This window comes from Toxotes jaculatrix, chromosome 3 (assembly GCF_017976425.1).
Source record: "Toxotes jaculatrix isolate fToxJac2 chromosome 3, fToxJac2.pri, whole genome shotgun sequence".
Lineage (NCBI taxonomy): Eukaryota > Metazoa > Chordata > Actinopteri > Toxotidae > Toxotes > Toxotes jaculatrix.
In genome coordinates, this window is record NC_054396.1 from 6081170 (window position 1) to 6096885 (window position 15716).

Genomic DNA, 15716 nt, shown 5'->3' on the forward strand with positions numbered 1-15716 from the left:
TAATGTGTGGACAAGTAGTGAAGAAGTGAAAGATCAAAAAAGGATTGACTTTCATTCATATGCACATGACATGAGGTGTGTGTGATTCCTGTCAGAGGTCTGAGGAAGTGCTCTCTGAGCTAAAGTGCTAGATGTTAAAACTCACCATGTTTATCAGGGGAAAAGGCAGGACAGCCATTGGATAAACCTGACTGCAAATTATAAGTGCGTCTGTGCAGGAGTGTGTGCACATTCAACAACAGTCAAGACAGTCAGAGCGGAGGTGTTTTTTTGTGATATGGAAGTCTCCCTAAGCCTTTGGCTGCGGCTCCATTCTCAGAATCAGGCGTGAAGTGATTAGTATTTTATTGATGAGCTCCTGAAGTGGCAAGTGTGGGAAATTGGATCTTTGATCTCCTGGAGTTTGGGAAATATATCCTGAGAGTGCGGAGCTCTCCAGGTAAAACACCCCCATCCTATCAACATTACTACAATACACACACACACACACACACACAGGTACACACACACTGGTACACACACACACACACACACATACACACCCCCCACACACACGCAGACATGTCGTTTGGGAGGGATATTCCTCCCCTTCTCCAAAACACATATTTGTTTTGGATGTTTTCACTGAGAGTCTACATGGTGATTACAGATGTTCATTAACAAAATTTGGTATTTGTTTTAAACTTTAACCAATCACTTTGATATGCTAATTACAGTGTAATTTAATTTGAGCCCTGTAATGATGATGCTGTTATTATGGACATAAATGATGCAGTTAAGCTGAGAGTAATCTCATTTGCATACTGTACATGCCAGTAAATTAAGCCCTTTCCTGCGTTGCTTCAGCTTTAATTTTCCACTCCTTTTCACACAGCATCCCTCAGCCCCTGTGCCTAATAGCAGGCTAGTTTGTTTGATGTGGAGAGCCGCTGCCTCACACTAAATCTAGTCACAATATGTAATACATAAAGGCTCTCATTATAACTCTAAGTGCTCTTTTAAGAACTTGGTATTAATAAGCAGGCAAGCTATTCATGCTTTGTAGTGATACACAAAAACAGTTTTGTCCCTCACCATAATCATCTTCAACATTCCTTAATCTGCATCTGAGAAATAAATAATATCATGGTTGTAATAATGATGTACCTGGGAATAGGTAAAGAGCCCCTAATCATATTGTATATGTCCTCTGCTATGTGTTGATCAGAGATATCTTCAAAGAGGTGATTGTTTTTTGATATTCCCTCTTTGAAAAAAAGATGAAGGGCATTCGGATATGTTTTTTAACTAAGATTTTTTTTTCCCAGCTCACAAAAAAACTAATTGAAAAATATGGCCTTATTGTATGTTTAGAGCAAATAATTTGGATTCTTTTCTTTGTGCAAATGTTTTTTGATGTCTGTATAAAAGAGGCATACTTCTGACAGAGGGACACGGCTGGCCTTGATAAAAGCTCCCGTGTCTTCATTAGAGAAGCAGCACCTCATGGTGTCTGATTGTGTGATGTTTGCAGTGAGGAGGTAAACATGTTTGTCATACAGGGGTGTATTTATGCTGATCAAACACGTGAGATGGGCCATGGAGAATGTTAAGGACTTTTAGCTCGCCACAGGGCTCAGCAGCTCTGTTAACGCGCAGCCTCACAATGGTCCAAACTCGCCCGTGCCACACAGAGTCCGACTTCCCTTTGCGTGTTGAAGATGGGCTCGGAGGGTGGTTTATGGACTTTAACACTGACAATACAATTGCCCTTCACTGAGAATGCTCCTCCATTTTGCGCCATAAAGAATATTATTTTTCTGCCAGCCAATTTTCTCTGTTAGTCTCTAATTGGCTACATAAATCTCGGCCGTTGAGGGTGAGAAATGTTGCAGTGTCATACAGTGTAATCTTCACCCTTATTTACCAATTCATTAAGATTCATTGATGCAGGATCGGTGAGAGGAAATGACAACATAAATCAGGCCTCCAACATAATGACCCTAATCAGTTGGGAATTGCAGAAAATGTCATGATGAACTATGTCCTTGTATTAGTGCCACTGTACATTGTCATTGTGCTGTTTTATGAGTGGGACGCATCCTCCTGACATGGGCTGTATTTAACAAAAAAAGAGTTGTTAAAACCTGATTCCATTAAAACGCAGAAATTCATGTAAGGTCTTTTGGTATTTAGCCCTTCGCCCTTTATCTTCAGTTTAACTGCTTAATGGAAGGCACAAACTCCCTTCCTTTTTAACCCTCTCTGTCCTCTCGCTGGGAAGCTGAGGCTTTTAAAATAATAACATGCTTCTTAGGCTTGAGCGACCCCCAGTATCATATCACGGAGGAATTGCCCCTTCAGTGGCAGCAGGAGGGGTCAGTGGGTAAGACCCCCCCCCCCACACCCACTCCCATACCAGTGAATCAGATGCCTAATAGCAAACTGCTGTTGTGTTATAGATGCCTAAACTCAGTAAATTTTAACCAACCACTGGCACTGGCAGTTGAAATAAAATAGCCGTTGCATTACCATGCCATTATTTGTGTGTAAAGGTTAATGACAGTGTCCGGAAAATCAATAGCTTAACTTAATCTCTGCGTGAGTAACTCTAAACAAGAGAAGTGGGAGACCTACACCTGCTGTGTGTTTTTGTCTGCAGAGAAACATTCAGCAGTGTTACGAATCATTTAAATAGCGGGGGTTATGCCAGACCCTACAGTTTCTTCCAGTTATCATGCATGTTACTGAGAGGGGAATCATAATAAATGCATCTACCACACTTGATGACTTACTCAACAGTAATTAGCAGCTTAGTTTGTGTGTAGAGCTGCGGTTTACCACAGGTCTGTCTTGATGATTTAACAGAACTGCAAAGCATTTCCCAAAAATGATTAGGCTACATGCTGTCAGCTCGCAGAGGAAGTGTGCGCTCTGTGCCCACGCCCACCACCACCAAAAAAAAAACGAAAATAAAAAAAGATATTGTCCTCTCTTTGCATAGGCACACAATATTAATTAGACAAGTTCGTTTAGGCTAACATTGGTTTTCCCCAGAAAATGCATCTGACACATTTCCTTGGCATTCTCATACCCCTGGGAACAGCCCTTACATGAATTCTAGTAAAAATGATTAAAAATATATGACACTCTTTAAGTAATGTTAAAACAATAAGAGCTTTTGCAGCTCCCATAGGATTCTGAGAGATTGAAGTTGTGTTTTTCTATGGGTACGCTTGTTTGACAGGTCTAATTGGTAAGATGAGCTTGAGGGAAGCAATGCCTGCTTTTTCCTGCGCGTTGAGCCTGTGGTCAGAAAAGGAGGCCCCTCGTCTCCTGGTGTCTGTCCTCTCAGTGTAGTGTTAATGGGCATGAGCCACATGTGAGCGAGATTATCAAAGTCAAATGAAGGAGAGTCGCTGAGAAAATGTGTGGCGAACCACTCCTAAAAGAGGCTCCACATCCCAGAATTACTATTCCATTCATGTACAACCAGATTTAAACTCATTAGACTTCTCTATTTACTTAGTCTCTATCGGCCCTAGTTGTACTAAAAATACCATGGCCTGCCTTACTTTGGCACATTCCGTCATTGTCTGTGCACAGCAGGCCTTTCCACTGAGGTGTTTCTCAGATGGCTCCATGCGATGGAGACAAACTGGTTTGTATATTTGCTGAAATTATTATATCAGCTTCTCCATTGGAGTCTGCCTTCTAGTACCCTTCTTATTGTCGATTTATTTGAGCTTGTAGCGTGATAATAGGTTGATATTCATATGAATCATTATGCTCACCACTGCCTGGATGTCGAGCCCCTTTCCTCTGCTCGTGGCGTAGTAATAGGTTTGGATCTAGGTTTCATGCTTGAGAATCCTATCACAGCCGCCACAATGTGTTATAAATACGTGTTTGGCACCCTTGCCCATATTTTATGCCCTCCTTATGTGGGGGTAACTGTTTTCTGAGGACTAAATGAAATCAGTAGGGGAAGTGGAGACAGAAAACTATGGATTCTGGGTTGGGAAGCCTCGGTGGATGATTTCCGCTCAGCAGATGGCATGTTGTTGAATGCATGAAAGATTCATGGTCAAGGTGACATGCAGCTTCAAAGTCCTCCACACCACATCACTTGCCCTGTCTGTTTGTAATCACTACTAATTTGTGGACAAGGAAACGGAGTCACTCACGATCTGTTGACACACATAAATCAAGTAATCAAATCCATACTCTTTGATTTGTGATAGATAACATCTCGGTCTGTTCAGTTTCTCTTTTTTGTTGTTGTTTTTTTTTCCTCCACTTCATACCCTGATGTTGTGAGTGCCAGCTCTCGGAGCCCTCAGACATCCTTTGTTATTTCCACGAACCCAGTTACTGAATAATTGAACAAGGTAAATGTTTAACATGTTTTTACAAGTTCCTTGCTGCGCTGTTGTGAGGAGCCACTGTTTGTTGGGTCTGGAAGAAACACTCGGTTGCTTTGCTTGACAACCGTGTGTTTCCATAGGAGACCACCTCGCTGGCTACCCACCCCGCCCTCGCCCATCTTGTTCTCATTCATGGTGGCTTGCTAGCAGCTGCAACACACCAGCTTAATGCGTTTTCAAATGTCAGAAGAATGACTTTTTGTTTATCTTGACTTGTGTTTTGCTGTTTACTCTAGCTGAAGCTGCATTTGCATCGACCTTGATTCCCTAAAGCGTGGCCCCCTCTCCTCTCCTCCCAGAACCTGTTTACACAATGCCTGCCCCTAGTGTCACCTAGGAAATCGCCTGATCATTCCACCTGGTTAATATTAAATGGCTCCTGCAAGGAGATGTGTTTGTTCATAAACACAAACCCCCGCTCCTCTTGTTTACTGTAGCCATGGCAGCAATCACTTATTAAACAAACAGCTGCTTTGTTTGCCAGCGTGAGTGGTCTGCCTATAACCCCTACAAGGTCTGGGAAGAACTTGGAAAATGCTTCTGTGTTTCGTGTGGTGCAGGGGATGTGGGGTTTGCGATGGAGGTATTTACTTGCAGGGGGTGGGGGTGTGTGTTCCTACTACACTGTCACAGTCGTCTGGAGATATGCTTTGCTTATCTGTGACTTGGTTGAAGTGGCTGACAAGATTACATGGTTGTTTGGTCTGACTGTGAAGTCTCCTTTGGCAGAATGTCATCCCTGCCGTTAGCTCCTCTCAGCAGAGAGTGGCCGGAGAATTGTAGCGAGAGCGGCAACCGAGTCCAAATTGAGACTTTTTGATTGAGGTGTTTCTGCTTTGTGGAAGTCCCCCTTTTTGCAAGTAATACATGGGGGGGGGGGGGGGGGACTATAGTTTGGAAAGGTTGTTGGAATTCAGTCCAATTTCTGTCTCTGTTGTCCAGTGGATGTTTCCGAGAGACCCAGAGTAGTTTGTTAACAGTGATGAGGGCTGTGATAATGGATTATTTAACATACAGCTTGTGTCTTTTGACTTTTCCCCAGAATCAGGAGTCAAAATACAGCAAAACACGAGACTCTTAACAAACCTTGAGAAGCATTCTGTTGTTGCACCTTTGGTACACGCTGATGTGTTGTCTAGTCTAGCAACCAAGCCGAACCTAAACAGCTCTAAAGTGAACCTCTCCCCATTGTCTCCTCCTTTGTGTGTCTTTATCTCCCACCCAAGAAATGTTGTGCTTTTGTTGTGTGCTTGTGTAAACAAGGGCTGTGTGAGAACTTGGCGAGTCGAAGCAGGTGGCCGCTGAGGCTTTACTGTCATGAGCATTAAAGAAAAACAGAACATGGAGAAGGGTCAAAGCACAGCTGCACAGGCCGACTCTACCTTGAATCGACTGCTGACTTGTTTGAGCTGTTGAATTCTAGGCAAGCATGACAGGGGGACAGGCATTATATTTCCACTGGAGGGGAGGGAGGGGGGGGAGAAGAGGAGAGGCAGGGTTGATGAGCTCTGGCCGCTGGCTGTTCTTAACCTTCAACCTGTCTGGTCAGGTGGGAGACACATGAGACTCTTGTTTGTACTGTACTCCACATATTTGAGGCAGGGAAAACAAAACAAACTGTAAACAAACAGAAACTCTGACCTTTTTTATTATCCAGTGTTTGTTCCAAACACTTGTTTTGTTTTGCAAGCAACTCCCCCCAAAGAACAGAGAGGCATCTAATAATCAACAGCACAGCCAGTTCTTTTTGTACAAACTGTTGTTGCCTTGTTTTGATCTCCTGGAATTTCCATTATTTTGATTCTTTTTTTTTTTTTTAACTTTTTTTCCTAGCTCAGAAAAAAAAGGGCGGACATTCTTCATTATTAATAAGATAGATGTTTTTTTTCTTCCCATGTCTCCTTTTGTGTGTTGTTTTATGCTGAAATGTTTGTGTTTGGAGCATGAATACATATGTTCTTAAACCCCATTTTTAGCAGGACACTTGACCCATAATTACAGCTGAATTTGTGCATGTTGTATAAATGGAACAGATGGAAAAACTTGGAGCTTTTTGAGTCATCGCAGACAAGGCTATCCCCTGAGCAAAGGGAAAATAAATAGATAGATAAACAAACGCGGGCCAAGTCACGTGGCCGTGTTGCCCGGGCCCCAGCTGATGATGGTGTCCCTGCCTCAATGCCTCACAGATTAACATTGTTATCAGCACAACTCTCTAATAAGGCTCTTTCCTATCTGCTTGATATTTATGATGGATAATGCCCATTTTCCATTTTCTTTTTTCCTCCAATTTTTTCGCTCATGATATTGCAGCTTTGAATTATTCTGTGGTAAAATTAATGAGAAAGTAGATTTATGGGTTTCATTTGTTTGTCAATTCGAAAATTAATTGGGTGTTAATTTTAGCCATCCCCTCATCAGTGCCGGTTCCAAGCATGCGCGCATTACTTTGCATTCATTGTAGCTTTTCTCTCCTTTATTGTGGGTCACTAGTTTTGCATACATTAAAATAGCCCTGCGGCTCATTCTCTTGATTACTTTTGGAGATGCCATGCATTTGGAAATTTACGCCTTTCCGTTATAATTATGAAAATTTTGCATGGAATGACAGTGCATGTATAATAGCCATTACTTTCTCCCCTTTTATGTAGCTTTGGAAAAAAAAGAAAGAAAGCAGGCCCTCTTTTTTTTTCGCATGTGGAAAAATGTCTTTTATTTGAAAAATAAGTGGGGGTGAATAACGTCAGCACATGGTTTATTTCAAATGGCATTTAATTTCGCCCGAGAATGTGTGTTTCTAATTGGTGTCTCAGAAGGGGAGTTGGTGCGAGCAAGGGCCTGTAGATGGAGTTGTGGCTGGCTACATCCCATCCCACAGTATTCTTCTTGCTCACTCCTTGTTTAGAAAATCCCATTATGGAGGGAGCCCGTGCCAGACTGGAGGGGTGAATCGGGTCAACATCTGTCTGGAGGGAGAGGGGGGCCGGCTCTAGCCCCAACCCAGAGAACAGGGCCTGTAGGCCGGGCCGGAGCTGCTCAGACAGGCCCCTGAGTGTGGGGGCGTTGTGACACACAACTGAACCGGCACAGGCCACAGTGTCAGATGACTCACTCGGTTATGCTTCTTGCAAGGGCTTCTACAGGAGAGGAGATGTAAACCATAGTGCACTTTGGGTTTGATTCTTACTCTGGTACTGTTTTAGCTCACTGTAACCCGCAACTGCTACTGATGATACTGAGCTGGGAGAAAACCAGGATTTAAAAGAGCAGTGCTGCTTATAGTGCTGTTTATTTTTTAATAATCCTATGGCTAGATTATTATCTCACCTATGCTCTGTAAATATTCTTATGTGACAAGTTGTCAACCTCAATTTCCTATCTGTCAGCCTGAGTGTGTGTCCCCATGGTGTCTGGCTGTGCGTCTGCATCTTGTTTAGATCTGGATCTCTGGAGACACTGCGCCCGTGTCGTTGAGCACATATTAACTCACATTGGCCCTCCTATTACACGCCTTAAATGCAACACCATAAATCTGCATTTAGTTCCATTTTCACCTTCTTTCATGATGAGGCCCAGTGTTTTAAAGGCATTTATTCTGCTTCATATAAATAATTAATCAGCCAAGTTAATTCGCTTCTGCCTGACTTGGTCAGCTTCATTAACCACCCTGGAATTGGGAGGCTAGACGCAGTGCACCAGCGAGGCCTGTGACCAACGCACAATAGCTGTAAATCATTCCACTGATTTGAGGAATACAGGCACAGATATGCACCAATGTTGCTGGCACTCATCCCCAGAAAGGCAGAGGGGGGCGGGGGTGGTTGCGGGGGGGAAGAGGGCATGTCTGTCTGGCTTTTGTGTATCCAAAAGCAGAACAGAGGATGTAAAATATAAGCAAATAACTGTGTATTCACATTTAACACTGATTACTACTGTCATATTTTTACATGAAACAAAAAGCACGCAATGGTACATAAAGCCACACTGCCAATATTTGTTTGTTGTCCTTTTGAGTTAGATTAAGTTAAGGCAACATTTTTTCCATCAACTCAAAGGGGTTTATTTATATTCAGACCTGTGTTTTGGTGTTAATTGAGCACCCCTGAAGGATTTGACTGTTTTCGCTCGGCCTCAGATTGGCTGTTTCTCATGGAGATCCTTTGGCAGGCCTCACACAGTCGCCCTGTTTCCCATTAAAAAGCCATTCTGCCGTGGTTCTTCTGGGAGCCATGCAAGTAAATATATCCATTTCCATAGAAAGTGTTTTGTTTTGGAGGTTCAGTGTTTTCTTGGGCTCCTCTGCTCTCACTCAACTCAGGTTGGGTTCCTCTCAGATGTGTTCTGGACCCCAACCCCTCCACCGCATCCCAGCATATACCCCACAATGGAGAACACAAACAAAACCCAAATCCCACTCACTTTTCTCCAGCCCAATAAGGACTTGTCATCTGCAAAGGATCTGCACCGGAAAAGACAAAACAAAGGAGCAGTTCATTACTCTGTGGAGAAACGGTCTGTGAGAACGTGTGCGTGTGTGTTTGCCTCATTGCATATGCTACAAGCAAACAAACACACAGGGAAGCACAAACCAATGGGGAAACCTGCAATAAAAGTGAAATTGTGTGGGAAGGATATGACAGATGTTTATAGTGTGGCCCGGAGTTGAAATGCGACCTCATTGCTGTGTGTTTTAACAGCTGTTTCTCTCTGTCTCTGTCCCTGTTTTTTTTTTTTTTCCCTCTTTCTGTGTCTTCTCTCAGGTTTTTAAGTCATGATGCAAGAATCTGGGACGGAGGCGACGAGTAACGGACCAGCCAGTCAAAATGGAGGAGCAAGCATGGAAGGCGGGTCCAGGGAGGGACGACCCAAGAGCGCCACGCCGTCAGTGGAGGTGACTGCAGCTGACCTCCTGCATCTCCAGCAGCACCAGGTAGACCAGTCCCCCTTTCACACCTGTCTTCACTTTAATAAGCCATGTCAACAGCAGGCCCAATCCTCCTCTTAAAGTGCCACTTAATATTTAATTCCATCTCAAAGTACATCTAGTACATAAACACATTATTATTATTATTTATGTATATTGAGGCCCTTTTTGAATATTTAAAGAAGGGGAAGTGCTCTCTCTCTCCGTGATTGTGTTTGGTTATGAACGTGTTTATCGTAGCATGCAGCATCTGCATTTCGGTGAAATATTTATAATGGTGTTCTGACATATTTTAAGTATGTAGGTGCCACAGGATTGTGTAGACAGTTAAGAAACCATGACATCCAATAGGATGACAGCATTTTCCTCTGGCTCATTGTAAACACACCTCACACTCACAACTAATGCCACACTCTGCTCATGTTAACCAATGAGATGCGGAGATGCACGCCACCTCTGTCGTCTGCGAGGCCCAAAACATTTTCACCATCTCAGACTTGAGGCAAACAGACAAGCTTTTTCTGTTGGTGTCAGCATTATGTGTGGCACACGACAGTGTGTTTAAGGAAACAACACTGAAAAGATCAGTGTGTCTTCTGCTATCTCGGTCTATCCGACAGGACGACCAGGGCTGTTGTCAGGAGCTGTTTGGTGATGATGCACAGGCTCTGTGCCGCTGTCTGTTGTCACAGCACATCCATCAGGGAGGCCAGCGGTGCTACAGCATGGTACGGCATGCTTGTAGCATGGGGGATATGAAGCTGTAACATATACAGCTGAGCAGTAATTCAGTATTATCATTCACCATCTGACATTCATTCATGACATTATGATATGACACTGTGACTCTGTGAGACACAGCTTTGCTGTCAGAGATGATGATAACCAAGAAATTCAGTCATATCTTACTTACATGAGTCATGAGAAATATTTCTTGTTAATAGCTTAGGATTTTGAACAGGCATTGTTCCACATCTGGCTGGCTGTGCTATCCAGGTCAGCTGTACAAATAAGTTTTATCATAATATAAAAAAAAAACCCACTGAATTTCAAGTGTAGTGCTCTGCCCTACATATGTATCACTTGAACAGTAATATGACCTTCTGAATGGTGACTGCTACATTGTTATTAGTCATGTCTTGTAATTATTTCCCCATTACCCAATGCTTTATTTAATTGTAGGGTAGAAAGATGTATGAATAATTGGTAGAAGAGCAAACATACAATACAAGCCAAATGTGATGTTTTAGTTGTCGTCATCTTAGAAGTACACAGTGTGTGCTTTGGAACGTGATGCCTCTGTTAATCACATTTTTTCGGCGTATTAAGTGGCAGAGTGTTGGAATAAATACCAAAGAAGAAGTGTTGGCTAATCAGTAAGTAGAAAGGGCGTGTCCGCACGCTTCCTGCTCCTCAGTCTCGGTGTTAGGCCTTTAGGCCTTTCCAGATCTGCTCTTCATCCCCACCGCCCCAGCTCCAGAGCCCGCTCCCAGACCTCACCTCCAAACCATCTTTTTTTTCCAGCTCAAAATGAGCATGTCGTCAGTGAGAAAATCACAGCCATACTGAATTCATTACTGCAGTAGTCACACAAAACCATGGATAAAATTTCAATAACTGCAGGCCACAGTTGAGTAAACAGTTGCACTGAAACTTAATTCCTGTTGACTTTTCCTTCATTCTTTGCCAGGGGCACATTCTGATTCGCTCTGCAAAGACAACAGGGTTACAACTTTGATGAATGTGAGGCAGGGGAAAGGGAGAGTGGGAGAGAAAAGTGTCATGGATGTGCACTTGACACCATGAAGGGATGGAAATAAAGCCTCCCTGCTAGATTGAGCTAGTCGTCCAAGCATGGTCCCTGTTTTCTAGTCATCCAGAAAGTACTATTACTCTCCAGGATCTGCCCTGGCATTTAGAGGAAGGAAAAACTAGCAACTTTCTCTTTCTCATTTCAGTGTATTACAGTCACATTTTCTGCCCTCTGCTCTTTGCTGTGGCAAATAGAAAGCGCTTTTTGTTTTATGCCTTTTGAACAAATCCACTGGTTAATTTCCATGGCCTGCAGTTGGGAGTTGAAACAGAGGGAGGCGTTTTAATTGTTGTGTGTGTGATAAATGGCGCATGGATGTGGACGAAGGACGAGATGTCTCACTCTCGGCTCCTGACACTGGGCTTTGATAGGCTACTTACCAGGGTAGTGTTACTGGGAAGGCAGGCAGGCAGTCTTTTTATTCTCCCATTAGACTAACCCAGGATTTTCACTCATGCACCATGAACCATGTTAATTGTCCCCGGGGCATTACAATCTTCGCTCAATTACTTGATAACTTTTTACTTTTGTGGCATTTCACAGTCTTTCTTTTAAGTTTTATTTGCAGCTCGCACTAATACGCCTTTAACTGACACACTGAGGTTTTTTTTGGTTTTTTTTTTCCTTTGTTCTCCACAAAACATCCAAGATGCTATTACTCCTTTAGGTGAGGCAAAAATCAATCTAGAATCTTCTCAGACTCAAATGTCTGAGAGTCCCCTGAGTGAGTGGGAACAACAAACCTGGCAGTGGCATATCATTTATTCTTATTAGGGAACATAACTATGAAAGACAGTCCTCATTAATAAAGATGGGGGATGAAATAATTGTAATCTGTTTGATCATCTTGATTCTGACAGGGGAATTCATCTTGTAGACTAGTCAGATTTGGGGGAAGTGGACCATAAGCTTGATTTAAGCATCTCTATTAGTAAGTCAAATACTGTTTGTTAAGAACTAAGGATGAAAAAAAAGGCTCTGTGTGTCTTCTGAGTTCACTTTTTGAGGAACTCCAGTGATATCAGTTGTGTTGTAATGGCTGGACGTTTGGGTGTGCTTATAAATGTTGTGCATCTTGTTGCTTTTCGGTGTGTGCTCAGTTGTGTGCAGTTGCTTGTGCATAATATATGAGTATCTCCTTTTTTTAGAACGTGAATATAACTTTTTTTTTTCCATAACATCTGTGTCCTTTCCCCTGAATCTGAGTATGTTGATTTTCGTGGTGTTTTTGTTTGTGTTGCAGAAGTTGTGGTTTTAACGTTATCCACATGAGGAAATGAAGATACTGTGGGAGAGAAAATACAACAAAAACAATAGCATGAAAGAGCTTTTGCAATAACCTGTTTTGTGATTTGTAATTTAAATGATTTTGCAACAGGAAGTAGTGTTGTGTAGCTGCAGTGGTTAGTAATGGCGTTAGGGACTTTGTATCAGTTTTGAAGCTGCCTGTCTTCAGGACATTCAGCTCCCTGCATGGATTTCCTGTGATATATGGAAATGCATTTCAGCAATGTATTTATAACATCTCACATGTTTAACCATGCAAGCCATTCCTTCACTGGAAATTTGGTTGTACTGATACAACTGTAGAGCATTAAATATTAATATCCTGTCTTTTAGAAGAGCCCTTTTAATCAAGTTAGAGCGATTTCTAAAATCTCTGCCTGTCTCTGTGTCAGTGATACTGTACAAATATACCCCAAAAATATCATGAAAAAGAAAACAGGGATGAATAACTGCTCTTCTTTTATTAGATACAAATCCATCCAGTCTGCTTCGTCAAACACGTGCCTGTAAGGCTTTGTTATTTATCACAAGGTAAGAACAGCCAATTATAGATACGTTTTCTTTTCTTCTTCTCGGCCTGTGTGATTGAGGTGTCCGTCGTGTTGCGTGTACAGAGAGGAGAGAGTGACACGCATCACAGTGGCCGCAGAAAGAGCTGAGCGGGCACAGGTTTCCTGTTTGCATAATGCAAGGCTTACACGGTCCCATGTGGAGGCTTGAGAAGGTGAAAATGCACGTCTCAGCCGCCGTCACCGAGCTCTGCTCTGCCAAGCTGCAGGGGGAAGTGCTAGATGATAAGCCCTCGCTATCACAGTAAACTCACACACACACACTCACACACACACCAGCAGACATAAAGTACACATACTAACATATACATGCTCATAGAGAATAGGGGCCCAAAGGGCGGGTCAGGCAGTGCAGGGGGCCTGGTGGTTCCTGGCGTCCCATCCACGTTATGGGCTAATGGTCAGACTGAGAGCATTAACAGGTCAGAGAGGAGGCCAGAGAGTATTTCCTACCTCAGATCTCTGCTAATCATATGTACTCTGCCGCTGAGCTGAGGGCAAGAGGGAGAGAGTGCTATGCCCGGATTGAAATACATACAGTGTTCATGTGTTTCATAAGAAGAACCCAGCCTTATCACTGCACTTTTTGAATTCCTGCCAGTATCTCTGTATTTACTCTGCTACAGAATTACATATCTGTGCAGTGCAGTGCTGAATATTTGACATGTCTGATAAAGGTTTCTTTGCTCTGGGTGCTTTTTGACCAAAAGCTTTATCCATAGTGAATGTGTGCTTCCTGCCTCAGCCTTGTCATCTAAGCCATGCACTATGCAAGTGTGCATCCTCAGAGTGGCTCACACTGAAAGGATGTGAGTCCCCACAGTCTCACTGTGCACACTCCACCATCTCTAGGAGCTCTCAGGTATCTTCATGTATAGTGTTCATATTGTCACAGGAGGCCAAGCACAGGCTCCAACTTATTGGAAAATTTGGCAGAGAGGATAACATCAGTGTTATGACACTGCATATTGCCCTAAATTGCTTTATTGGTAAAATGATAGTGCTCGTCCAATTTGAATAATTTTATGGAATCCCTCACAGAACAGTTTAATTATGTTATCACACAACTGGCAACATCTGTCTTTATACCACAGCACATGACAGTTTTATTACAGGCTGAATTTCTTTGCTGGTTCTGGCAATTGATGTGTGATCTGATTAATAATCACACAGATGGAGGTGAAAATTGAACAGTGATGCGCTGCTATGTCGAAAAAAGGGGAAATAATTATTAAAGGGTAAAAAAAACAGCCTCTGTCAGTGAAAATATCACAAATATTTTACTGGAGCTTAAGCTTCTCTCACTTGAAGCATATTGCTTTTTTTAAACACAGTTGCATGACTTTTTTTTTATCTGAAAAAAAAAAAATCTGTTTAGTCTAGGTACAACTTTTCAAATCCTTTTGTCACCCGAGTTTTGTTAGTGAGGTTTTGGGAGGTAAACCACCCAGCACCTCTCCTTTGTCTTATGGATGTCTCCAAGACAGCTAGTCTATGAACTCATCCATTTTGTTGAGTCTACCTCCAGCCACCGCTCTGGGAAGAGATGAAGCACAGGTTGCATCTGTGCTGAAACCCACAGTTTAAAATAGTTGACTGTTGCTCAGGTCGACATCCTGTTTACACTCCCTGCTTATGTGGGCAGCAGGAGGGGAATCACAGCAGTTGTTTGACATTGTGGTAATCAGAATGGACACACACAAACACACACCTGCACACACTCATCTCACCTCACATCGCAGATCCTGTCTCGTCACAATTCAAAAGAAAAGAAACAAAAGGTGAGCTTGCATTTGAGTAATGTGATTATTACAGAGTTTGCACTCTGACATATTGGTATATGGGGAATCCAGTTTTTTCTGTAATTTCTAAAATAAAATAATTATTGTTTTATTGGGAGTGTCAGTTGTTGACTTTTGTTAAATAATAAAAGTTACACTAACACTGTGTAGGGTATCAAAGATGGACTCTGAATTTCTCTTTGTATCTTTTGAATTGGTAAAATTCCACTTAGCTTCCATTAGTTGAGCCAACACGTCATATATATCCATATCCACTCCTCAGGTTTACCTCATTCCAATCACCTTCATAAGGTGAAGGAATTAAGAAGATGGCCACACCAAGGCAGATAAATCTTAAAGTGCTCTTTAAATGTTGTATCAAAACAGAAGTGAAGTGAAGTGAAGAAATCTCTTCCTCTCTGTCCTCTTTTTGTTGGAAAACAACAAAATTGTGCCTTAGAGCCAATACCTGGTAAGGAGTGAGACAGACATAGCTTGGTCCCGCTGTTCTGTGCCCTCCTGCTCACCATCATCACTTATTACTATTCAGTGCAGCCAAATACACAGTTTAGTTTCTCTCACTGACAAAATTTTCTACTCCTGTCATCAGACAACTGAACAGATATTTGATCATGGTTCATAATTGCTAGCTGTTAACCAAGGCTAACAGTTTGTGTGCTGCGAAACTGAAATGTCAACCAAATCTCTATTTTATGCCTCTGAACTATTTTGACAACCTTGAATACATGTAAATGAGATGATCTGTATCTGTATCGTATGATCGTTAGAAGAGGCAAACAGTTGTTTTGCAGATATTTTGGACTGAATGTCCACAACAGGCGGCAGAAATGGAGAGAAAATGATGCCGTTTCAGATTTAGGCAAGAAATCCAGTTACAACAGGTCAACTTCTGATCTTCTGACCAACTGTTAATCA

The 15716-nt window shown here is 42.4% G+C and overlaps 1 protein-coding gene across 13 annotated transcripts in view; it reads left to right on the top strand.

The window, feature by feature from the left end:
* Positions 1-15716, top strand: part of foxp1b (forkhead box P1b) — a 148168-nt gene that overhangs the window by 57775 nt on the left and 74677 nt on the right. For 12 of the 13 annotated variants that reach the window (XM_041034282.1, XM_041034283.1, XM_041034296.1 and 9 more), the window contains one exon: positions 9167-9336. In XM_041034282.1, the coding sequence (XP_040890216.1) occupies positions 9178-9336 (159 nt within the window). In that variant the 5' untranslated portion in view covers positions 9167-9177. Of the gene's footprint in view, positions 1-327; positions 440-9166; positions 9337-15716 lie in introns of those variants that run through there. The other variant, XM_041034288.1, reaches the window with a different exon arrangement.